The following is a 15,387-nucleotide window of genomic DNA, read 5'->3' as shown; positions in this document are numbered from 1 at the left end:
TAGCGGTTAGGGTGCCAGCTTGGGATCCTGGGTTCGAATCCCAGTTTATCGATGAATTAACACCAGGGGGGTTGACTCAGCCTGTCATCCTTCTGAGGTTGGCAAATTGAGTACCATTTCACTGGTAATTCCCTGTGTGTCACAAGAGGTGACTAACAGGGTTGGTGGCAGGAAGGGCATCCAGCCATAAAACATTGCTTCAAAAAGGGGACCACGGTGCCCAAAAAAAGGCTGACCCCTGCTCTGTGGGGAAAAATGGCCTCTAAAGGAGGTTCAACTATCCTAACGATAGTATCATTTTCAGAAGTCTTTATAATAATTACAAAAGTGTTATCCTGCCTTTACCTGAAAAATGCCAAAAGATCTTCAACAAAGAAAATCCATTATACATACCACTTTGTTGAGGACCACTGTGCGCAGGATAGTTACTCACCAATCAAGATGCAGAAGATAGTGATTCTCCCAATCTAGAGAAATAAGCAACAGGAAAACTACCTGGAAGAGAAAACTACCCATACTCTCACTTTGTACCTCCGTAAGGTCTGGAGGGCAAATCACGCGTTTGTGTGGTGAACATCTAGGAGGGGTCATGGTCTCTGGAATTCTCGGACGGATCATTTCTAGACTCGCCTCCAAAGCTGACCAACACCTAGGAATTCTCTTTAAGGCCAAGTTGTTCCTTTGCCATCCTCAACTTGGAACAGTGTAAAAGGTCTTTATCCGTCCGGTGTCCAAGAATATGGTTTCCCCCCTCTGCACTGGCACTGCTGCTTCCCATCTTGCACCCCTCAAATCTAAGGTCTTGCCCCCTTTATGTGTCATAATGGCAACTTGTAACAGGGAGCCGGGGCCCTGGTCTGCTTGTTGCTCACGGCAGGCAGGTTTGTGGCACTCCTCTCTGCCCTACCCTTGCCGAGATAGGTCACACACTTCCACCAAAAATCCTTCATCTGTTACCCTGCCCAATCTAAACCGAGCATTCACCTCTGCTGCGGAACTGTCTCTCACTGGTTTAAATGGAGTCTCCCTGCATCACTCAAGCTCTAAGATCAAGTCTGCTGCCCAATACCATCTCAGTCTCTCCCATTTCTAGTTCTGAGCTTTACTACTGTCGTAAATTAGAAATACGATCCTCTTGTGCTGTGATCCATCATCCATTCCTATGTAGGATGTAATAAATAAATAAAAAACTTGCCCGTTTTGTGTCCAAAATGCCTAGAGTAAAAACAGGATCCTTTGCCTCTTATTCTTCTCTTCTCTGAACCTTAATACCTGTATTTCCAAAATTAAATTGAAAGGCATGTTCCAAACCAAGAGCTGAACAAAAGAGCATGCATGGGGAGCACCATGAGACATCGAGATACTGACTTTAAAACAGGGGTTGATAGAGTACAGTGGGACTGCACACATGGAGTCAGTTATAGACACAAAAGAAAAAGGATGCAAGAGTGAATGCTGGAAGGCCAAGACAGAGATAACTACCAATTACTCATCACATTACAGGAAATCCAGCTCTACTGCTACTTCTCTCAATATAAGGAAATAAGTTCATTCCTCAGTGGGCATTTCCCCCTATTCCGAGTGGTTCCTAACACCAATGGGTTTGCGGGTGTCTTCTGATACCTCAGGGAGATGGATGCCCCTGCCATGCATAACCCCAGGTCACCTGTGGACAAGGTGTAGTACCTGTCAGCCTCCCTTACCAGGGTAACGGTCCGCAGCCATGCGGTGTAAATGGCAGATGGCTCTGCACATCTGGCGGATGAGAGTCCAGTCGACTCCAACAGCACGGGTGGAAGAGGGTGAATTCCCCAACGGCCAGCAGAGGGACGGAGAGGAGTGGCGACCCCCGTCTATAACACACACTTACCCGTGTGTACCAGCAATAGAAGGCAATGCCATCATTGCCCAAGGAGACTTGACATCTAACACCAATTTAACTTATTTTCATCGACCTTTGTTAGTCTTGTCCCTGGTGTTGGGCTAGCGGCTAGGGTGCCGGCTTAGGATCCTAGGATCCTGGGTTCGAATCCGGTCGATGGCTGAATTAACGCCAGGGGGGTTGACTCAGCCTGTTCATCCTTCCGAGGTCGGCTTAATTGAGTACCAGTTCACTGGTAATTCCCTGTTTGTCGTTAAAGGCGGCAAAAAGGGTTGGCATCAGGAAGGGCATCCGGCCGTAAAACATTGCTTCAAAAAGGGGACCGAAAAACAACAACAACCACGGTTCCCGAAAAAGGCCAACCCCCGCCTTGCGGGGAAAAATGGCCTCTAAAGGTGGTTTTTTTTTTTGGTTTTTTTTGTTAGTCTTGCATTTCAAGACGTAGCATTATTGTTGTAGAATGAAAAACTGGTTTTGCTGGTGAAGACCAGTCTATCTACATCTGCAGAACAATGGATGCAATGAATAAGCTAACCGCCATGGGAAACACGAAGGCGACATTTGGAGCGTTAACCCTTCATCGGAGCAAAATAGGCATCTATGTTTCACCCTTCCAGCTTTCATTCCGATGAAGGGTTAACGCCCGAAGCGTCAGCTTCTTTGCTTTCCGACAGCAGTGGCCTGTTGATTTCATCCATTATTATTGTAGTATAGCACAGAAGCTCACTCACGTGTTCTTGATTGTTTGTTTCAGTATCAAAGGCTTCTAGTGGAGCTGCCACACACATGGACATACAGACGAATACACGAGACAACACAGAACTCTTAGACAAGACAAACACAGCCACTGAGCTTGGGGGAAGTGACGTCACTTCCCAGGGCACTCTGGGTAGCAGTGACGTCACAACAATGGCACCACCTTTCTCACTGCACTCAACACAGCATTTCTTAAGGAGTAATTTCCTACCCTTTTAAATGCTGAGCATCAAGCAAGGAAGCAGCACATACCATTTTTTAAAGTCTTTGGTAAGACTCGGCGGAGGTTTAAACGGCTGTATTCCAAGACTCGTCGCAGACGCTCTAACCATTACACCACAGCATCTGATGAGTCAGTTGTTGCTAAGGTCACGTATTGGGATAAGGCATCGTAATTTGGTTTATTTATTTTTACCCCATTTCACACAAGATGGTTCTGGTTGTGCATGAGCCTTTTAAACAAAAACGCAAAATACCTAGAGTAGTCTCATTAGGAGGAATAATCAATACATTTATCTAAAATTGATAACGAAGCAAATAATTTTGGTCATGGTTTTTGCTATTAACTAGTTTTGATTCCACAAAAAAAAAAAACAGCAGACTTGTCATGGTTGCTACTACAAAACAATTAAAGGGCTAAGCATCTCTTGATAAACAATAGGAGGTAACGCCATCAGGCCGGAAACAATCGGTGGACCTCGGACTATCATTGTGCCATTACTAATGAATGTACAGTACAGTACTGTGACCTCCACCTGGGATGCAGAACCTCCAACCCAGGACAGAGGCACATGCAATGGAACTTTGTCTTTATGGCACAAAGAAGCTGCTCTGCAAAGGCTGCCCAACGCAGTACTCACCTCTGCCAACCAGTTTTGATCTATGGTCTACCCAAAATAGGTCAATGCTAATGAGACAAGGTGCTCCACAGCATGGACTTCAGCATGTGGTTTTTGGGGGGGGGGGGGGGGGTTTGTATACAGAATCGAGGCTCGTGAAAGAGCTAACATTTATCAAACAAACAAATCAAACAAACAAGCAAACAAAGTATATAAAAAGGGGAGTGGTTGACAAGATGGGGAGAGAAGGGGAGGAAGCACACAAACACAACATTTGAGAACAGGGACATCGGGAGATGTGTGGGAGGGAGAGGGCTTGGGGGGGGGGGGGGCGCAGGATAGGTATAAAACGCAAGGACACTAAGGACTTCCAGGAAAGAAGTTGGTATTTCAAAAAAGTGGATTTGGGGTGAAATTAGCGGGGGTAGAAAAGATCAAGGTTTTGGATTGGGGAAGATAAGAGATGGTGGTGAAAAGCTGTTTTAAAGACCTGGAGGGAGGAGTGGGATTGAAGAGAGTGAGGGAGTTTGTTCCGGAGGCGGGAGAAAAGAGGAATGAAGGAGTGAAGGTGAGCAGAGAGTCTTGATTTTGGCAGTTTAACCATAAGAGGGTTGCAGGCAGATCTTGTGCGACCTGTAGGAATATTTGGGGGACAGAGCCCAGAGAGAGCTGGGGGAGCAAGGCCGGAGAGGAGTCGGTAGAAGACGGAAAGACCACCAACCTGCCTGCGGCGAGTGAGTGAAAGGCCCTCGGAGATAGCGTCATCGCGGGAGATTCCAATGATTCTGAACACTTTGGTTTCAACAGCGTGAAGACGAGCTAGGTGTGAGGCAGGAGCACCAGCCCAGAGGGGAGAGCAGTACTCCATTGAGCTGCGGATGAAAGCCTTGTATGTGGTGAGGAGCTCAGGTGTGCCAAGGAAGGACTTCGCACGACGGAGGATGCCCAGTCGGCGACTGGCTTTGGAGGCCAGCTTGGAAATGTGGTTTTCCCAGGAAAGATCATGGCAGATAGTGAGACCCAAAAGCTTGAGTGACAGAACTTCTTGGAGAGGATTATTCAGAAAGTGGATGGGAGGGTTGTCCAGTCGGTCTTTTCGGAGAGACATCGTAAGAGTGTGAGATTTGTCAGGATTGAAAGACATGTTCCACTTGTTTGCCCAGTCTGTGATTTTGTCCAGGTCTGCAGAGAGCGAGGAGGCCGCAGACTGCTGATCTGAGTGATGAGGAATGGAGCGGCAGAGAGTGGAGTCTTGAAAGGTTGGTGATTGAAAGAAAAAAAAAAGATGTGAATGCATCCATCGATTGCATGGGTTTGACCATCGATTACCATCGTTTGTAAACGTCGATTGCATGGGTTTGAAACTGTGCACATAGTGGTACCTTCAACAAAACAGTGAATGAGGCTTTCCAAGGAGATGGAAAACGTTTATTCAAAATGCTATGCATTTGAGCTAATATTCATGATGCTACGGGTCCCACCTTCTAAATTTGAATAGTTAACATCCTTCCAAACGTATTCTTGAGGCGAGATAAAAACGCAGTAACAAAACTTCATCAACAAATAGTTGTTTTTTTAACATTTTATATACAAAATGTTTTACAGTAAATAAGATAACTACAAAAAAGCCAAATATTTTTGCAACTTCAGAGTAATTAAAAACGAAGGAGAAGCTGAAGACGTGAACACATTTCAAGCACACAATTAAAATGCCAAATGCAATTGGGTGCACTTGGAAAGAGCTCATTTCACTGTTGTAGTGTGACGCTCGTCGAGCATTTTCACCATGCAGGTGCTGTATTTGCCAACCTTCTCATGCGCCTGCAGGTTATAAAAAAATATATATAGAAATTGGAAGTGAATAGTGAGGAAATATTGGCCTTGCATAAAATGAAGAGGGAAAACACTTATGTACATGGGACGTAAATTAACGAATTAATGTGTATGTTTTGTGCTTTTACTTTGTGCTCAAACAGTCGCACGTTACCGCAGACTGTGGAAGATTGAAGATTAAGAGATTTCATCCCTTGACAACTTACCGCGTATTCCTGTCCTGGTCGCGGATCTTTTTCTCCATTTCTGCATCAGTGAGGGTTTCCAGGAAGGGGCACCAAGCATCGGCGTCGCCCGCATTTCGGATCGCGATCTCCACAGTGGGTAAGGGGTTTTCACTGCACCCGTGCATTCATGGACAGGTGAAATACAGAAACCTCGCTCTGGGGCTCTCTCAGATTATCTACAATACATGTCCTGTCTCTCAAGTATAATCTTTTATCCCACTACTCCTGATGACCAGTTTCTTACATGGATATTCTTTCCCAATAAAATCATTACATCTCTCCATGCACTTTTGCAGTGCACACACACACACACACACGTTAGCATTTGCCCCCCAAAAATATGAATTCATAACCAACATAAACGTGATACCTAAAAGCATAGGTGCGCTGGTGCCAGCTGAGTTGGCCACGGATGCTGTATGCAATGGTAGTGACAAACTCTCCCCCAAGGCCCAGCTCCGAGCATAGTTTGAGCGCAAACTTCTCAGGTGAGTTCTCCTTCTCAGACATGTCCCACTCAAACTGGTCTACCAGGGAAATGTTGCCAACATGAATGTTGAGCTGCAAAAAAAAAGAGAGAGAAAATCAAAGCTAATCATTGATAGTGAAACCTTACATTACCTCACTCATTTCTGCGCATGTGCGATCAAGACCAATTCTGAGTCAAGGTAGAACCACCTTTAGAGGGCATTTTTCCCCGCAGAGCAGGGGTTGGCCTTTTTTGGGCACCGTGGTCCCCTTTTTGAAGCAATGTTTTATGACCGGATGCCCTTCCTGCTGCCAACCCTGTTAGTCGCCTTTTTGCGACACACAGGGAATTACCAGAGGACTGGTACTCAATTTGCTGACCTCAGAAAGATGCATTAATTCAGCGATCGTCTGAGTCAAGGTAGGGGAACACTAAAGACTTGTCTTCATATTCATGTTCTGATTCATGTTCAAAATATAACATTCCATTGAAATAAGTTGTTCCTCCATCATAAACTGATAACAGACGGACGGACTGCCAATAACCAATTGCTTGACCCTGCTTTTCGCTTCGCGTGCATGGGGTAAAGATCTCTTTCTCTGCTGTATCCCATTGGTCACATTTTCAGAGAGGTCAAATTTGATATGGGCCTTCAGGAACAACACAAGTTTCTTTGATTTTCAGTGACATAATGTAAACCTTATTTCCGGTAACATAATCATGGCACCGTGATAAAGTGTCCACTGTGTTTACCAATAAACCAACTGCACACAAGCATCCTTTGGTTGGGGTGGCATGGATGGTTTATTAATGCAGCAAACTTGTGCCATTCAGCAAGGTGGACACCACCTTGACTACGCTAAATGAGGTGGATATCTCGTCGCCACTCGAATAACAGTGGACACCACCAACGTTCTCATTGTGGAAATGCACATCGGATCATCTCTGAGGTTCACATGATCTATGGTAGCTAAAGAAGTCACTGCATCCTGCTTCGATCCACGGTTATTCCTGAGATTGACAATAACAACACCAAAGGCCATGGAGAATGGAGGATAATTTAAAAATTGGCGTTTTGTGGTGAAAAGACTTGAAGCTCACTGTGGCCCACGTTGTGAAGTTGAATTGCTGCCAGCGTTGCACTGTTTGGTTCTGCTTTAATATGTTATTAATGAGTTGATAAAGCTACAAACAGCCAAATCAGGCTATAAAGGTTGTAAATTGTAAATATTAGCAATGTGATCCACTGCCCACTGTGCAAACATTCCCAATGTGAGGTCGGACAGCAGTCATAGCTCGACATCAGTCATACCAGGACAGCCCGACAGCAGTCATACCAAACAAAGGCTCTTAAAATGGTACGTGCTGCATCCTCATTTTATGCTCAGCATTAGCAAAGATGGCATTTCAGAGGATTACAAATCACAGATAAACCGTGTGGGTTGACATCACATGAAGTGAAAGGTTGGGGGTGGGGGGTGGATGGGGCAGGGGAGTAAGGGAAAAACGATTACAAAAATCCTTAGAGGAAACTATTTAAAAAAATAAAACACAAAAAAAGGAAATCATCTCTGTGTTCAGAATGCTGTTACCTCTTCAGTTGAAAACCCCTTGTGCGTGGTAAGTAATTTCTGTCATGGATAAACGGGCCGATCGACACTTCAGCAATGTTGAACTATAATGAATGTGCAATAAGCAACAACCAATCACGACGTATTTCAGCGTTAAAACCCACGTACAAGCCCAACCTTCCTTCATGTTGCCAGCTTGACAATGGGCCATCACCACAGCCTATAATAAGTTAGGAATACTTCATGTTCATGCATTCTCAATCGATTTTGAATACCTGCAGTTATTACATCATCCACACTATAAGGTGAACAGTCTCCAAAACAGTCAAATTAATGTATTTGAGACAGAATTGTTGTTTTCTCTGTGCAAGACAAATGCATGCAGCTTAATTAACATGTACACTTTGTGTTGCAACGACATAAAGATGCCGATACCTTCAGTCAAACTACAAATTTAAACGGTTAGGTGAATAAGGTCCCCAGAGTATGATTTTTTTTTTGTCACCATTTAGGAAATGGGCATGAAAGAAGCTGTTATTGTAAAGAACTTGTATGAGATTATGGGTGAATTACAGACAGACTGGTCGGTTGGTCAGCTGATATAACCCGAAGTCGGTGGCCAAAAGGAGACAGGATAAAAGATCGGTCAAGTCAGCGCTAAAACCAAATCAAATTAGAGTTTATAGAACACGATACCCCAAGTCGTGTTGAAGTGCAAACAGTCGGACCACGACACGCTGGTTCCATATATTCACGGTTGATAAATTGTGATCCGTTTCTACATTCGCGGCCCTGTGTCCCACATATTCACGGTTTTTCGTGGGCGCCAAAAAATAAAACTCCCACCAGTCACACACATGAAACTACTACGAAAAGCACGCATAAAGTCACTTCCAGCCACGCATAAACCATTTCCCACCAGCTGTGCACATAACAGTTCTAAAAGCATCTTCCACATGTCACGCCTAAAGTGGCTGTACATGTGCAACTGTGGGATTTCAATGTATTTATTTTAAACATGTATTCCTTTGTGAGTTAGAGAACTACTGTTGCCAGGTAGAAAGAGAGATTGAGACAGTGCCTTGTTCTTGGAATTCATGGCAGCTGTTGAGATAATCTGTTGGGCAAACGGTAATCTTGTGGGCTTGACTCTTTTCTTTCTCGTGGCTTGTTTTCCGCTTGCGTGGCAGGGAGGGGCGGTTGGCCGCTCCTTGAACCACTCCTTATCGCCTTGCTTTAGGCTGTTCTTTCGGCTCGTAGGCCACTCTTTGAATTGCTATAAATACGGCACACTTGTTGACTGCTCTCGGGAGAGATCTGCGAAGGTTTACGTACGTAATAACGGCTTGCGTAATTGCTTTCTCTCGCCATGCACGTACTTTAATAAATGTATCAGTAACAGTCTGAAGGTGTTGGTGGTCCAGTCCCAGTGACCCCGACACAACCATGCAGTTCAACATTCTTTTCGTGGTTTTTCGTGGGCGTATTCGCGGTTTTGTCCTCGACCCTCGCGGGATTTCCCTCGACCTTCGCGGGATTTCCCTCGACCTTCGCGGGATTTCCCTCGACCTTCGCGGGATTTTCCACGAAACAGGAACCACCGGGAACCTATCCCCCTTTTCCCATTGAAATTCAGATTCGACATTTATGGCATTTTCCAGGAACGTATCTATCCCCAGTGAATGTCGGGGTCCGACTGTACTTCAATAATAATAAAAATGATTTTAAAGATTGTTAAAAAAAAAAAGAAGCATCTGGAAGTTTAGCGCTACTGAAGCAGTAGGCCATGGGCTACTATAGCTGGCCGTGCACCTCCCCCTCCCCCTCCCCCCCCACCCCCCACCCACAAACCTCCGACCCTATATTTTTCTGATGCCCTAGTGTCCTGAACATGAAATCAAATGTTAACATTGCATAAGTTGGGATGAACTTGTCATTTTGGGGCAAATGTATGGATGGGGGTACCCTCAAAACGTGACCAATTTCGCTTCGCGTCGTGATCTGTTGGCACATTTTCATATTTTGGTGAATTATGGGGTCATTTGTAAGTTTGAGACATATGTAATATGAGTTATTGGGGTACATATACACACACCCCTTGTAGATATCCGGCGCATCACATAATGATATGTGTATTAATTTACTTTCCCTTTATTAATTATTAGGTAAGTTTTATTTCAGCACTTCATTCTTCATGTTGGAACAGTTTAGCTAGGTTTCACTTCCAGCTTAAGTTTTTGGACTTGGCGTCCAAGAATCGCAGGGACAGACAAGGTTAGTTAAGCTTCACTTGCAGAACTGAGAATGATTAACCATATTATTTAAGCATATTTGAACTAATATTCCACCATATTTCAGCTGATTCCAATTGTGATACAGATCATTGACATTTATTTAAGATATATTTTCATTACACAAGTTCTTAAATGTGATAATTCTTCCTCATTATGAAATGTATTCCTTCATGCCAGTTGAGCACCAATTGTGAATGTCATATTGTTTTTTTTATTGCAGATCCAAGCCACAGTGTAATCTACTAAATACAACCAGACAATGTTGCAAGATTCTGCTGATACTCAGAATCTAACTGAAGAGGATAGCCCGCTATCGAAGAGAAAACGCGATGGCAGTGGTAAAGCCTCTACCTCCAAACCAAGATGCGTAGTCCATGTTCCAGGATCAAACTGTAAGCCACTGCAGTTGTTTGTCAGCATGAAAGATGGTGATAAAAGACTGGACAAACTGAAAGAAGTCCGATCCCTTAGATCGAGCCAACCAGTTGATTCCATACACAGAATGCAACAGGTGTGTGACCTCATTCCTGATATATATACAGACTATGATGGATATCATCGTGAATGTTACCAGAGGTTCACCATGAATCTTAAATGCATGAAGGTTCCTGCAGACACGCCTGGAACATCCAGAAGAAGTCGGCGATCGTCAACTGAGAGTGCTAACGTTCTCTTCAAGGCTGATTGTATTTTCTGTAACTCTGAAGGACGCAAGAAAATCAAAGTGAAAGGCAGCTGGTCAACCGAGGGAGCATCTAAATTTGAGTTTGATGGATGGAGAAGAGTTCTGGAATCAGCTGAGCGGAAAGCGGACGAAAAACTGTTGACTAGGATCAGGGGCCATGATTTGTTTGCGTGTGAGGCACAGTACCACAAGAGCTGTCGAGCTAAGTACATTACGGATCCAAAGCAATGGAGGAGTACTGATGACGAAAAGCGAGCACAACAAGAAAATCTTGAGTTAGCACATAGGACAGCATACTCTGACGTGTGTGAGAAGATTGACAAAGACATTATATGTGACAAAAAGATTGTCAAGCTGAGTGAGCTCAGTCAGGCGAACATCTTAAGTCTGGCACATACAGAATTCCCCAATCCAAGCTACCGCAGCGAAAGATTGAAGGCCAAGCTGGAGAAGGATGTCAACTATTGTGGGAAATTATCGTTCTGCAAACTTGATAAGAAGACGTTTACAGCATACATCGTATACAGCTCTGATATTGATGTAAACCATGCTGTCCAGAGTGCATATGCACTCGGTTCAACCGACATGATTAAGGATGCCGCCACTTACTTACATCAGTTGATTCTGCACAGTTTTGAAGAAGCTGAAGAACTGAAATGGCCACCAACAGCAAACGACCTAGAAAACAGTGAGGAGATACTACCACCTCAATTGAAGAAGTTCTTGAGTTATGTGATCACTGGGAAACCAACTGCTGCCACATCACGATCCCACAGGCTGGTACCTTCTATTGGCCAAGACATATGCAGGGCTACCACCAATGGCGAATGGAAACTACCAAAGCACGTGGACTCAGATGACTCGGATGCAGAACTCGGATGCCAGACATCCCAGATCCGTTTGGCGGAGAAAGCACGGACAGTGACCAAGAATGACAATGTTCACCAATGAATGTGCCCGTTTATTGTTTTGATTGTTGGGTGATAATTTGATCATATTGGTAATGAGATTACATTCGGCCAGCTTAACCCTTTATATGCCCGTTGTACAATTTGGCATACACTTTTTTCTGAACCTTTTTTTTTTTCAAGTTGAGAATGTAAATTCTTATATCATTTTCGGATTTTTTTTTTTATAGCAAACACTAATGTTTTTGATGAAATGATGGTACCAAAGAGACGATTATAAGAATGTAAGGACTCTTTTAAAATGTTGTATTTGAAAGCATCAAATTTAGTTATGTCTATGATCATGGTACATGAGAGATTCTTATAGCATAGAATTGGTACAGGAGTTATTGATGTATTGAATCATAGGAACGTATTGTCCTTGCTTTGCCATGTTTGCACTATTAACGAGTGCCAAGTTTAAAATTGTCATAATTTTGTCAGTTTATGTCCTAGAATGATAGTTGTGGTATTGAATGGTAGCGCTTGGGTCACAGTGTAGTTTACAATATGATTTGAACTAATAAAGTCTCACAGATATACCTCAAACAAACCTAATGTAGAAATTTGATTATTTTTGTGACGTGCCAGATATCTATAAGGGGTGTGTGTATATGTAACCCAATAACTCATATTACATATGTCTGAAACTTAAATGTGAGGGTTTGAAACGAACTGACAAGCTCAGCTTTCACTTGGTACCTTATATGTATGTGTAGCTGCTATAATGACCCCATAATTCACCAAAATATGAAAATGTGCCAACAGATCACGACACGAAGCGAAATTGATCACGTTTTGAGGGTACCCCCATACATTGGCCCGAAATGACAAGTTCATCCCAACTTATGCAATGTTAACATTTGATTTCATGTTCAGGACACTCCAGGGCATCAGAAAAATATAGGGTCGGAGGTTTGTGGGGGGCGGGGGGAGGGCACGGCCAGCTATAGTAGCCCATGGCCTACAGTTTTATACACCACCCTTATACACTGTAATAAGATGAGGCGCAGTTTAGGGGATGATGACTTTATTGATCACCATAGAATGCAGCGTCAATCCGCATAGCACATAGCCATATTGTCAGCCTCTTTTCACCTCAATACAATATATACCCTCTCACATGCCTGCTCTCTCCTGATGTTTATCACTATATAGCATGGTTTTGGAAGTATTGTGACGGTGATTTGTTTTCTAGTGTTCAGGTATGTGAAGAAGTCTGCATGGACCTGAGTTTATTGAAATGTCCCTCTCCTATTGAGTAAGTGAGTTATCACTTACATCCTGTTCAAACCTGTTCTTACTCTTCTCATTGCAGGAAAGCTAGGGAACATGGGTGATGCTTTATAATACAAATCGTGATGCACAGCAGTATTATAATCTTTGGAATATGGAATGATAATTAAGTGAAAAAACATAAACTTAGTGATAACTCTGAGTAATCTGCATTATGAATTATAATAATAATAATTCATTAATAATAATTATAGATATTGTGTGCTGCTGTAGTTTGAAATACGAAGGAATCTTCAAAATGTGTATTGCCAATAAAGGTCAAGGGCATAATTACTGATAAATCTTTGATTAATCTGCATTATAAATTTATAGAAATTATGTTGTGCTTAGATATACGAAAAGGAATAAAGCTTACATTGATAATTATCTGTGCAAAGATGGAATACAATATTTCTTTAAAAAACCATGAAACCGTTTTTCGAGACAGAAGGGAATGCCAGGACCTTTTCTCCTAAGATGCTTATCTTTATGGCTTATGTTGAAATGTATACCAGATGCTTCACCACGTCTGCTTGTCTTGAATCCCTGACTCCTCATTCGAACTCTCATCGTGGGCTTTCATGTACTTCACTGAGAGGCTTCCGTCTAGCCACTCTGCCATAAAGCCCAGATCGGTGGAGTGTTGCAGTGATGGCTGTCCTGGAAGTTTCTCCCATCTCCACACAGAATCTCTGGAGCTAAGGCAGAGTGACCATCGGGTTCTTTGTCACCTCTCTTACCAAGGCCCTTCTCCCCCGATTGCTCAGTTTGGCCGGGCGGCCTCATCTAGAAAGAGTCCTGGTTGTTCCAAACTTCTTCCATTTAAGAATTATGGAGGCCACTGTGCTCTTGGGAACCTTCAATGCAGCAGAATTTTTTTTGTAGGCTTCCCCAGATCTGTGCCTCAACACAATCCTGTCTCTGAGCTCTGCAGGCAGTTCCTTCGACCTCATGGCTTGGTTTTTGCTCTGATATGCATTGTCAGCTGTGAGACCTTATATAGACAGGTGTGTGCCTTTCTAAATCATGTCCAATCAATTGAATTTACCACAGGTGGACTCCAATCAAGGTGTAGAAACATCTCAAAGATGATCAAGAGAAATGGGAGGGCACTTGAGCGAAATTTCAAGTGTCATAGCAAAGGGTATGAATACTTATGTCAATGTGATATTTCAGTTTTTTTCTTTTTAATAAATTTGCTAAACTTTCTAAAATCCTGTTTTCTCTTTGGCATTATGGGGTATTGAGTGTAGATTGATGAGGGAAAAAATGAATTTAAACGATTTCAGCATAAGGCTGCAACATAACAAAATGTGAAAAAAGTGAAGGGGTCTGATTACTTTCTGAATGCACTGTATATTAGAGTGAGACTTCTCCATTGAATTAAATCTTTGACATTGTTCTTAAGGTGTGGACATTCTATTTTGTGTACACCTTCCCATGACATATGTAATCCAATTTAAATAAAGGTTTAAAGGCATATAAATTAATTAATTCCAGTGTTTACCACAGTTTTCCTTCGTGTCTATTATATCATCCTAATGGACACGTTACATTAGCTATTTGTGTATGTTGTTTGTGTCCTTTATAACGTCCTTAAAAACAGTAAGTTTCCTGTTTGGAATGATTTTCAATTTTGTTCGATTCCCAGACAGGCAGACAGAGTAAGAAATATGATCTCACTCCTCTCTGCGCGTGCGTGATCGGAACTAATTCAAAGCCAAAGTACGGATAAACGGAAAACTCATCTTCCTATTCCTATTAATGTTGAAAATATAACATTCAATTAAAATAATTTGTTCCTCAATCATAAACTAACGATCATAAACGGATCAGACCGACAGATACGAAACAATTGCTTAACCCCACTTTTTGCTTGTCATGCGTGGGGTTAAGAGAAATGGAACTCAGAACCATCATGCTCCCGAGTTTAGCGAGTTACGGAAAGCCCGATATCGGCTTATGGATTAATCTTTCATAAAATTCCATTGGATATGAACCATCCACGTATTTTTGATGACCACACAAAACTTTCATGGTGACCCCTAGACTGCCAAAAATTAATAAAACGCCACCAAAGAATGAGGGGGAAATTACTAGTGCTATGTGATGTGATGTGATGGAGCTACCTTAATGATGACCCTCTGGTCGGTCTGGTCCTCCAAAAGGCTATCCGTTGGGAACGTTTCAAGCTGGCTCCGAATGGCGGCAGCAATGGACGGCACAAAGCTCAGTGGATTTAGATCCAGGTCATCGCACAGGATCTCGGCAAACATCTCGGGAGTTATCAGTTTCTCTGCAGGCGGATAAATCGACTAGTAATTCAGCCAAACACTGGCGGTTCTACACAAATTATTTTGGCCTGAAAGAATAACATTTGCACGGGTCTGCAGCAACTGAAGAAAAAAAAATAAACAAATTATTACACAGGTAAAACAAGTGAAATGGGATTGCAAGATAATAAAAACATTTAAATCAACAGGTCACGTTAAATAATCCCCAAACAGCACCGAGTGATACTGCCTACATTAAAGCAAGTCATTTTAGTTGATTCGAAGGGTGGGGGGAGGGGAGGGAAGGAGTTTCCTACGGGGTCAAAGGATTGTAGG

General features: G+C 42.9%; 1 protein-coding gene across 1 annotated transcript in view; it reads right to left on the bottom strand.

Moving 5' to 3' along the window:
* Window positions 1-4,873: 4,873 nt before the first annotated feature.
* Window positions 4,874-15,387, bottom strand: part of SMARCB1 (SWI/SNF related BAF chromatin remodeling complex subunit B1) — a 30,527-nt gene continuing 20,013 nt past the window's right edge. Inside the window, exons 6-9 of the mRNA XM_068120752.2 lie at window positions 14,908-15,074; window positions 5,908-6,098; window positions 5,517-5,648; window positions 4,874-5,298 (exon numbers count right to left, since the gene is read on the bottom strand). Coding sequence (XP_067976853.1) covers window positions 5,259-5,298; window positions 5,517-5,648; window positions 5,908-6,098; window positions 14,908-15,074 — 530 coding nt within the window. The 3' untranslated portion in view covers window positions 4,874-5,258. The remainder of the gene's footprint in view (window positions 5,299-5,516; window positions 5,649-5,907; window positions 6,099-14,907; window positions 15,075-15,387) is intronic.

Source organism: Myxine glutinosa, chromosome 6, assembly GCF_964187855.1.
Source record: "Myxine glutinosa chromosome 6, kmMyxGlut1.1, whole genome shotgun sequence".
Classification (NCBI taxonomy): domain Eukaryota; kingdom Metazoa; phylum Chordata; class Myxini; order Myxiniformes; family Myxinidae; genus Myxine; species Myxine glutinosa.
Note: the sequence above shows the minus strand (reverse complement) of the source record. Positions and strands in the feature narration are given on the sequence as shown.